General features: G+C 45.4%; 1 protein-coding gene across 1 annotated transcript in view; it reads left to right on the plus strand.

Moving 5' to 3' along the window:
- Positions 1-7,407, plus strand: part of FZD3 (frizzled class receptor 3) — a 61,646-nt gene extending 54,239 nt beyond the window's left edge. Inside the window, exons 5-7 of the mRNA XM_031046602.2 lie at positions 3,592-3,740; positions 5,612-5,845; positions 6,982-7,407. Of these exons, the coding sequence (XP_030902462.1) occupies positions 3,592-3,740; positions 5,612-5,845; positions 6,982-7,195 (597 nt within the window). The 3' untranslated portion in view covers positions 7,196-7,407. The remainder of the gene's footprint in view (positions 1-3,591; positions 3,741-5,611; positions 5,846-6,981) is intronic.
- Positions 7,408-10,966: the final 3,559 nt, after the last annotated feature.

Consider the following 10,966-nt stretch of genomic DNA (forward strand, 5'->3'; position numbering starts at 1 on the left):
TTTAATATCTTTATGGAAGTAATATAATTTACTCAGAGCAATGGGGATTTGTAATATATTCAGTATGGGCAATAATACACATCACAGCACCTGATTTCTGTTGGCTCTGACATAAAGCAATATGCCTGAGTCAATAAAATAATGGTGGCCTATAGTACAGTGAGCAAATGAGAGCCTTACTGCTAGAACTGTTGTTTTATTCTTCATGCAAGAATCAGTACCTTCAGGCTGGTAGTTATGCCAGGGGAGACTTGGCCCAGCAGACAAGCACTATATGTAAATATAAAACTTTACCTGAATATTACCTTCATTAAGAAATAATAAATTTCACCATTTATTCCACTTAATGCCACATTTGCACATTATGAAATGAGATAATAAGGTTAATTTTTGAGAGCTTAATTTCACTGGGTAATTTTTTATTGGATAATTGTTAATAATTTTTGTTTTCTTGAGTGGAATCTCACTGGTTGACTACAAAACCGCCCAGAAAGCTTTCAGACTCGTTGTGCATGGTTAAATGGTTGCAAGCAGAGGACAGTGCGGAGTGTTGTCAAAGACCCTTCAACATCAGTAGTTTTCCTGGGACAAATGATGATGGACAGCACACTAAACAAGTGCTGAGGAAAGAATTGCCTCATCATGGGGAGAGCATTGATCCCACCCCATATAAAACTGAACTGTAAGACACATAATAACGCTCATTATGTTTCTATGTTTCTTATGTTTCATCAGTTGAAAGATGGACATGTAGTTCATAGAATCATGGAATGGTTTATGTTGGAAGGCATCTTAAAGCTCATCTTTAAGGCAGGGACACCTTCCACTAGGCCAGGTTGCTCCAAGCCCCATCCAACCTTGCCTTGAACACTGCCAGGGATGGGGCAGCCACAGCTTCTCTGGGCACCCTGTGCCAGGGCCTCAGCACCCTCACAGGGAACAACTTCTGCCTAAGAGCTCATCTCAGTCTCCCCTCTGTCAGGTTAAAGCCATTCCCCCTTGTCCTGTCCCTACAGGCCTTTGTCAAAAGCCCCTCTTCAGATTTCTTGTCAGCCCCTTTAGGCACTGGAAGCTGCTCTAAGGTCTCCCTGGAGCCTTCTCTTCTCCAGGCTGAACAAGCCCAGCTCTCTCAGTCTGTCTCCATAGCAGAGGTGCTCCAGCCCTCACAGCATCTTTGTGGCCTCCTTTGGACTCATTCCAACAGCTCCACATCCCTGTTGTGTTGAGGCCAAGAAGTGGATGCAGGACTGCAGGGGCAGGGGTGTGTGTGTGTGTGTGTGTCTCACCCGAGCAGAGTAGAGGGGAAATATTCAATTCAGATTTTCAGTTTGGAGGAAAAAAATGGTTCTTGATGTTGATGTAGGAGATTATATATATGTGTCTACATTAATATAAGCTCGTAGGATCAGAGGGAAGCTCTGTCTGTCACTGCCAGCATCTTTCATAAACTGTTAACACTCAGCCTTAAAAGGTGCCCACCCCCACAACTCTTGTTTGAAAATCCGTCTGTAAGGATAGGATTTTTCACGGCTCATGCAGTCATATTTCTTTCCTGTTGCTTAGCTTAAATACTCCTAAGAGGGTTTGAGTTGGTTTTTTTTTTTTGCCACATTTCAGTGTTTAGATATTTCTTGTTATATAGCAATTATTTTTTTCACACCTTTGAGTCTTTGTCAGCCAGACAAGCTTCTTGCAAGACAGGCAATCCCCCAATGTCTCAGCCCTTCTCTATATCCCTCTGCTTTCCAGGAAGATGAATTTAAACTGAATTCACAGAACTGTACAAAGTATTTCAGTCCCACTCGTGACTTACAGAGCAATGTTTCCCTGGCTTGAAACAGCTTGTTTGATATTTTCTTCTGTTTTAAACAGGCCAGTGGATGTTCAGGTCATTTTCTTAAGTATAATGGGTTTTATCAGCTTCCTGCCTCACCAGCAGCCTCAGAGCTGTTGCTGCAGTTACTCCTTGTTGGAAAGAGTCTTCATTTCGTGAGCATTTCCCCATGATTAAACAGCCCCAAAACCTTCTGCCATAGTAATCCTTGAGCCATCTGTGGATCTTTTGTTATCCTATTACTTCATTTCTGTTGGGATCAGGAGAATTTAGCAGAAGATCAATCAAACTTCCACTTGTTTAAACATTTTTTCCAGCCTTAGCTTTACATATCCTTAAGCCATTCTAGTGAGAACCCTATACTGTCAACGTGTCACGATATGAGACAATCACTGATGTCTTCCCCTTGCCTGACGGGTTCCTTTTCTGCCTCACATCTGCTGCTCTCAGCCATGCTCCTTTCAGGCAGAAGACCCATCTGCTCTGGATCCACTCTGGTTAAAGGCCTGTCAGTCCTTACCAAGGAATCCCCAGCTCCAGGATCTCCTTCCCTCCCTTCTGGTCTGCCTTCTGCTTGTGCCATCTTGCCTTCTGTCCTTTCACGTCATCTGCTTATCATTCACATTCTCTCTTTGTTTTCCTTCTCTGCTTACAAGACTACCTGCTTGTCCCCTTCCTTGTGCCATCTCTGGTCAGCCCTCACCCCCTGTTATAACAGAATTCTTCGAGGTTTTTTGCAGACCCATTCCTTCAGACTCAGCCTTCCTGTGGTCAGTGTTATTGCCTTCTTCAGTCGCTGAATGTGTTGAGTCCTTTGACTGATCCTTCATTTATGTTTTCTGACGAGCTCTCCCACAGCTGTGATGGAAAGCAGAGAACTTCTTACACCCAAGTCTAGAACTCAAGAGTGCCTTCCACAGTCACAGTGTGACTGTGTCACAAAAATGCTTACAGAGGACTTAATGCCTCCAGAGTAAGTTAGGTCCTGTACTGTTCTCTTATAAAAGTTAGTGGTTTCTTTCAGCTTGCACTTGAAGTTCCCTGTCCTTGAAGTTCACTTTTTGAGCTGGGTTATCAATTCAAGGAAGTGCCTGGATGCCTGTTTGTTTGAAAACTACCTTACAGACCTTCCTGAAAATAATATCTTTGCATCTTTTTCACACCAACCCTTTTTATATCAAACTGGTTGTGAACATAGATCTCATGAGGGGTTTCAAATTCAGTTGCTCTCTCTGAAGAAATGGAGAGATGTAAGGGCTCTGCCGGCTCATTAAGAATCAGGCAGTCAGACCTTGTTGATACCTCAAACTCCTGAGGGAGGGCAACTACGGGTATAACCCTCCACTGAAGAAATTCCATGAAGGAATAAAGGATCAGTGTTGAACATCCCATGAAGCATTTCATTGGGATGTTTCCAAACAGCACATGTGGCACCTGTTTTTATATGGGTTAATTCCATCAAAGAAACAAGACTTTATAATTTATAGACTAGAAAATATTTCACAATTATTCAGGGCACAGACAGAAGGCCAGAAGTACAAATAAAGGCCAAGGCCCCATAGCAGTTGAACCTTTTGTTTTACTCAACAGTGGGCTGTACAGCACACTTGGTCGTGCTCCCAAGAGCCACGGAACAAAGGAACCCTGTTGATGTTTACTTTGGCTCAAGGCAGAGACAGTTGTTTTAAATGAGTTAATAAATGGAGTAGGGAACTATGATGGCTTGTATAATCTTTTCTCTTTCTTTTTCTCTCTAGGTCACTCAGATGAGTCGTCCAGATTTGATTCTCTTTCTCATGAAGTATCTCATGGCTTTGGTCGTTGGGATACCCTCTGTCTTCTGGGTTGGAAGCAAAAAGACCTGTTTTGAGTGGGCTAGTTTCTTCCATGGACGCAGGAAAAAAGAGTGCGTATTGGTACAGAGCTGGTTGAATACTGGCAAATAATCTCTTCCCTCGTAGTCCTGGAAGAGCATTTTGGTTAGTTTTTCACAGAGATGGAGACAGGAATAGATGGGGGTAGTTTCCTTAGAGTTCTCTCACTGTCCAAAACGGAGGAGGGAAGAACAAAACAAGCAACAGCTCAAAAAACCACCCTGAAGAATTGTCCCTTATTTTTCCATAAGTACTGTTTGCTCCCAGAACCACGTCTGCATTGCTCCATCTGGTTTCAAACTATTTTTGATAAGAATGAGGTTTCAATTGAACAGTACAACTTTGCCGTGTACTGAGAGATGGAATTGAGAGGTTTTATTTATAAGCATGCTTGCTTATCTAATATAGTCAGCTGAATCAGACCTTTAAATTGAAATTAAACCTAGGTTCTTTTCACTATGAGCACAGTTAAAAGCAATTGTCTCTGCTTTTAATCTTCCCTTATGCATTAGTGCCAAAGCACAGTTGGATAAAAATCATCTTACAGCTTCTCTAAGTTTGAAATGAATTTAGACCTCGGTCTAAAATAAATTTAGAGACTATCTAAAAATGAATCATAATTTCAGAGACTATCTATATAATATTGTAATAGCTATGAGTAGCTCTTTTCATGATTCTAAATATTGTCTTTTAAGTAGATGTTTCAGAATAGATCCACAAATACAATGAGCCTTTATGTGACTACTCCACAACTTTGATGCATCCATCCTTAGCAGGACTGGCCCTCTGCTGAGGTCAAATTAAAATGAAATTACCTTCTGCAAAATCAAAGTAAATTTTTTATTCAGATCACCTTCTAAGTTATGTAGGGGGTTAGTGACAACTTAATATGTTTTAATGCATGTGCGTATGTTTAGATAGGATTTACAGAGTGGTGACATACTTGTTTGATGGGTAGAGGACAGGAGTGGAATCAGTGAAGGCAGAGGAAGCTGTTTTACAGGCCTGGTGATCTCAGTGACTTATAGCGTGCCATCCTCTCTCCTGGTGCTTCTAGGCAGCCCAGGAGCTCCCATACACAGCAGTGTGTGGCTGGAGCCACATCCCCTCTTTTTTCCCTTTGAATAGTAAAAGGCAGAGCTGCTACAACCCTCCCTCCTTAGGTAGCCTGTGATCCTCTGAGAGCAAGAAAATTAAGAGGAGGAGGTAACCAGGGGGAGGAAATGGAACATGAAAGAATCATATAGAGAATGGGAGGGGAGGAAAAGGCCTCCCCATGAAAAGAGATTAAAAAAAAGTAAAGGAATGTCGAGGATGTGATAACACCTCCTTTCATCATGCCATGGTGGAGCGGCCAAGTGTGTGCCCCGCTGCCAGCCCTTCCCAGCATGGGGATTTGGCTAACAGAGACTGTAAGCACTGATCTAAGGGCTACAGCCAGCCGGTTATGTGTGATTATATACGGTGAATGTCACTTGGTGTTCTCCTGCTGCTGGTTTAATCCAGATTTTAAATGCTTATTTGAGCAAGGAAGTGGCTTCTTTCCATGTTCCCTGAAAGGCAGTTCCTGGGTAATCCAAGCAAGCTGAGCCACAGCACTAGCCCAAGGATTTCTCTTGCAACAATATTCACAGACTAAGGCCATAAGCAAATACACCACAATTGCTCCACATGTCTAGGCTGGAGGATCAGATGCAGGGAGTGGGGAGGATTCAAGAACATGAACTTTACTTAAATATCCAAATGTTGACGTGCTTCAGAATTAGGCAAATAGGGACATTATAATGTAAATAATGGTCTTATTTGCCAAGCTGGAATATAAAATAGTTACAGTGCTGTTACTGCAATCACTTTTCTATTGCAGTCATTAATGGTAACTGCTCAAATGGTGTGTCTTGTTCAGGGTTGTAAATGAGAGTCGTCAAGTGCTGCAGGAGCCAGACTTTGCTCAATCTCTTCTGAGAGACCCCAACACCCCCATCATCCGGAAATCCAGAGGCACTTCTACCCAGGGCACCTCGACTCACGCCTCCTCAACCCAGCTGGCCATGATGGATGACCAGAGGAGCAAGGCAGGCAGCATCCACAGCAAAGTCAGCAGCTACCATGGCAGCCTGCACCGCTCACGCGATGGCAGGTACGTTTCTTCCCTTTCAGATCATGTAGAGAATTGGACAAGCCTCTGCAGCTGGATGTTTGGCCATCACATTGCTAAAACTGGAAGTTCTGCTCCTATTTACTTTCTCTGATTGCATTTCCTCTCCCTGTTATGTCTGGGTTGAAAACAGAAAAAACATCTTGATATTTTCAGAGGCAGCCCTAAACTTGATGAATTATATGGTGGGAATGTGTTCAATGCTGGTTTTCCCGCACAGGCAGTAATCTGTGGTACATCATCAGAGTGTGTGGGAAAACAGATCCATCCAAAAGGGATGATGCTGCAAGGGCTGGAGCACCTCCGCCATGGGGACAGGCTGAGAGAGCTGGGCTTGTTCAGCCTGGAGAAGAGAAGACTCCAGGGAGACCCTAGACCAGCTTCCAGTGCCTAAAGGGGCTGACAAGAAATCTGGAGAGGGGCTTTTGACAAGGGCCTGTAGGGACAGGACAAGGGTGAATGGCTTTAACCTGACAGAGGGGAGATTGAGATGAGCTCTTAGGCAGAAGTTGTTCCCTGTGAGGGTGCTGAGGCCCTGGCACAGGGTGCCCAGAGAAGCTGTGGCTGCCCCATCCCTGGCAGTGTTCAAGGCCAGATTGGTCAGGGCTTGGAGCAACCTGGCCTAGTGAAAGGTGTCCCTGCCTGTGGCAGGGAGGGCTACAACTGGACAAGCTTTAAAGTCTCATCCAACCCAAGCCATTCTATGATTCTATGATAAAGTCAGCTTGATATTCTTGTGGCAGCTTTTCTGTGTGGGTAAATTTATTTTGTTTCTGTAAACAGACTTAGCCCCGCTGAAGAAAACAGTAACGAAATTTACCCACTGTAACTTGGGGTGTAGTTAAGGCTTAGAACACAATTTATCATCATGTGTTTTACTCACCTAATTATCAATACTATGGATAGTGCTGTAGTAAGAACCAAGCTGTATGAGGAGTTGAAATAATTTGCCCCCGGGCTGTACTGGTGAAATAGCTGAACTACTCAGAGCAGGACTTTCTTCACTAAAGCAGAGGATTTGTGTGCGTGTGCTTGCACAGGCACCAAGATTTATTTACATTCTTTCATGACTATGGCAGTAACAATAGTCATCATTTTCCTCTCTTGTTCTAAATCAGGTACACTCCCTGCAGCTACAGAGGCGTAGAAGAAAGACTACCTCACGGCAGCATGTCACGACTGACTGATCATTCCAGGCACAGCAGTTCGCATCGGCTTAATGAACAGTCACGTCACAGCAGCATCAGGGATCTCAGCAGCAACCCAATGACACACATCACACACGGGACCAGCATGAACCGCGTTATCGAGGAGGACGGCACCAGTGCTTGAGCCGCTGGATGGGAACAGAGCTGCTGGGGTTGCGGTCCCCTACTCAGCGATGTCATGGCACTCAGTATTATCATGCCTCTCATCGGGTGCTGATTTTGTCCGTCAGGAAGCCGAAGCTTCTTTGTGTAGAAGCCAGCATTCTTGTACTTGAGTCAGAGCTAGTGTTCAGCAATCTTGAATTATTGAGTAAAAAGCCGGTTGCCTCCATTGAACCTACCTGTAATTATTTATTCAATAACTGTTACTCATCAGACACTGTTGCTGAATTTCTTAGTCTTTGCTGGGAGAAGCCTCCCCCTGCTTCTGATGGCTCTGCCTGTCGGTAGGTGTTCCCTTGAAAACTGGCAGGGTCACGCTGAGATTTTTCCTTCCCAGGCATAAGGGAACTCTTGAATATGGAAGGCATTCCTCCCGCACCTCCCGGATTAGATAACACCCGTCCTTGTCTTCATCGAGGGGGAAGGGGCGCATGCTAAATGCCCTGTAAAGGATGTCTGCGTGGACCAGCAGGTGTTTCTAATGGTCACACTGGAAATGCAACATGGGGATGAGCATTTTGGAGAAGGAAAGGAAAAGAATCTTAGCTGAGGATCGTACCAGAGCGGTTCAGGCTCGGTTGTTGGGATGGGGTGGGGAGGGTGGGAAGAGTGAGGCAGGGAAGGGTGATTTTTTTATGACTTGGATTGTCCTTGCTTTTTTACAAAAGACTATTTAAATTTTCTACTTGTTTACAGTTTCTGTAGGAAGAGATCTGTTTTAAACCCAGTTCTCTAGATCATAGTCGGCCACTTATATTTTAGAGTAATGTACAAAAGCTGAGATTGCCTGTTCCTGATCTATTTAAAACAAATACTAGAAAAGCTGGATTTGTTGCCCAGACAGGAATGTACAAACAGAACAAAACCTGTTTACAGACCCCATAATCTGCGTGAAGAGGGCTGAGGCCAGAATGAACAGGAGGAGTTCAGTCAGGGGTGGCCCACTTTCCTTGCACCATCAGGGCTATTTTGGTGGAGGATGCTCTTTGTGTTGAGCCAGAATTTATGGAAGAATATAGAAATGGTGGGAGCTGCCTGCTGCCTGCAGGTGGGGAAGAGTAGGATGCAATACTCAGAAGCATACTTGAGGAGGAGATGGGTACCCACAATCAGTTGCTGGCTCCTTCCCAGCCAGGGACCTTGTTGTAACAACTGACCTCAGCTGTAGGTTGTTTCCTTTTCATTCCCTACTACAGCTCTGCAGTAGAGAAGTGTGAGTTTGGGCTTTTTTGTGTGTAAATAATCTGTTGGGGTACAGAGAGTCTCTGCTGACACTGCAGGCAAAAGCCAAGGTGTGTCTCAGAAGGGGCAGTAGATCTTCTGAAGCATCTACTGCTAAGATGCATTCAGCATGAGGAAACCCCGATTGCGTCTAAACCTACCTCAGTAATTACGACACATCATTGCTGGGAAATTAATCCCTATTTTTTCATTGTCCTTACATAATTCCCTTTCTGACCTGTTGGAGGCACATTAAAAACCTTCATACGCACTTCGACAGCACAGGTGTGAAGGCAGGACTGGGGCAGCAACCTGTGTGCTCCTTGCAGAGGCTTTCCCCACCAGCAGAAGTGGAGCCACGCTGCAATTACACGTTTTAATTGTAGTTGATGACACAACAGCACAGCACGGAACCATGCACCCTGTGAAATCACAGGTTGCCCTGGGAGTCACCATGTCTTAGAAATGCATTTCTCAGTATCGTCTCTTTTGCTTCTACCAGGCTTTTGCTGCAAAGGAGAAGCACAAACCAAACCCAACAGGGGATAACAAAGCTTAACCACGGCTCTGTGCTCTCTTTATTGTGAATCCAGGGAGGGAGTGGCTGTACCAACCACCCCGGGGCAGAGCAGGCTCTGCTTTGAGCAAACACCCCGGGGGACATCTGTGGGATAACTGTCTGGATACCTCTTTGAAAGCAGATGGGTATGAAAAGTCTTTTGAGTGACTTAAACTATCCGGAAGCTGCAGAGGTGGAACCCTTCTATATTTTCAGATTCAGCTTCTACTGAGTAACCTGCTGCTTCAAAGGGGTGAGAGTTGTAGGGACCTCAATCTGCAAAGGAGCCAGTAGCTGAGTACCAGCTGAGTTCATGGTGCTGAGTTCAGTACCATGACTGAACTAAATAAGCTCAAGGGTTTAGGTTGATCATCTCAGCTCAATTTCCAGTACTTCTGGGGTTTTAAAACTGTGGCAATGATTTGAATTGTTTAGAGTCAGGGAGAGAAATGTTGGAGATTTGAAATATATCCTGCTGGAAATTATGTTAATTTGTGAGGTTTGGTTCCCATGTTGTTTCCGGATCTCAGATGTTCCTTGCTTGTGTATCCCATAACCTCCTGTCACCCTGGAGAGGTGGTTAAAATGCAGAACTCGAGTCCTGGCTGGGTTTTTTGCCCTCCCTACTCCTGTAATCCTGAGCCCTGCCTTTTATCTTCGACACGTGAGCATGCCATGCTCTCTCTGTGCAAAGCAGTCCTTCCTGGGATTTCAGCCCCATTCCCAACGCTTGTTTCAGGTTTCCTGGGTAAGACCACACCAGTGCTAATGCAGTTCCCCATCTGGGGCACTCACAGGGCTTCACCTCCCAAATCATCATGCCCAGAGGCTCTGAAGCATGTCCACGTTTGAATGCAGCCCAGCTGGGGTACCTCAATGTGAGTTTGGGGCGCTTTTCCACTTGGCACCCACTGCTAACTGGCCACAACGCCAGCAAAGCTGCCTGGTCTCTGCGACCACCACAGATCTTTAATGTCCCCTGGAGCTTCAACCCCTGCCCAGGACAGTAGCACTGCAGTTACTGAAACACTTCGGATGCTTTGGACTTCAGCTGACCTGATGTACCTATAGCTGAACAGATGCTCCTTGTGATCAACAGTAGTGCTTTGTCCCACTCCATCAGCCTCTGAAAGCCTGACCCCCTCCACTCCGAAGCCATCTGAGAAGTTGTACATAAGCCCAGATTCTCCAGCATGTCCCAACAGCAGGTTAATGTGTCTCCATCCTATGCACGTGATGACCGAAGCCCCAAAATGCTGCTTTGCAAGACTGCAATATCAAAGCTTCCCATAAAATCCACAGCTTCTTATTCCCAGCATTCCCAGGGAACTGAATCTCCCGGTTTATCCCACTGCGAGCATGTTGCACCTTGTGCTTTGCTCTGTGAGTTTGGCTGTCCTCTCCAGGCAATGTCAGAGCCAGCTAGCACTCAGCTGATAGCCTGATCACACATCAGCCTGGTTGCTGCTGACAGCAGATTCCCCCTAGTTTGTGCTGTTCCTTCTTTCTTCATCCCTTCGTGGTGCTCGTCATTCAGTGAAATACCCCGAATCAGAGATGCTGCCGTGTTGCATGGAAGAAGCTCTCTCAGGCAGCCACGCTCACACTGGATCAGCAGTGCTTGTGGGTTTAAGTGTAAACAATTCCAACAGCAGCAAAAAGCCACACTTTGTTGTACATCCCGAGCACTCTGCCTCTTCTTACAGCTTAGACCTGAATGCTGGTATGGAAAGTTTAGGTCCAAGCTGCACCCGAAGTGGGTGGTGAGCACAGGGCTGCACTAGGTCACTCCAGCCAAAATCCAACAGCACTGCTGAGTCATTCTGGCAAGAGGAGGGAAACCCCTTTGGAAAGGGCTGGGAAGACCCTAAGAAGAGCTGGGCAAGAAGGGGCAATGCCCACCCTTCCAGGGAGCCAACTCTGCAGCTCTGGAGGGGCTGAGGACCCCAAGAA

The sequence above is a fragment of the Melopsittacus undulatus genome, chromosome 3 (assembly GCF_012275295.1).
Source record: "Melopsittacus undulatus isolate bMelUnd1 chromosome 3, bMelUnd1.mat.Z, whole genome shotgun sequence".
NCBI lineage: Eukaryota > Metazoa > Chordata > Aves > Psittaciformes > Psittaculidae > Melopsittacus > Melopsittacus undulatus.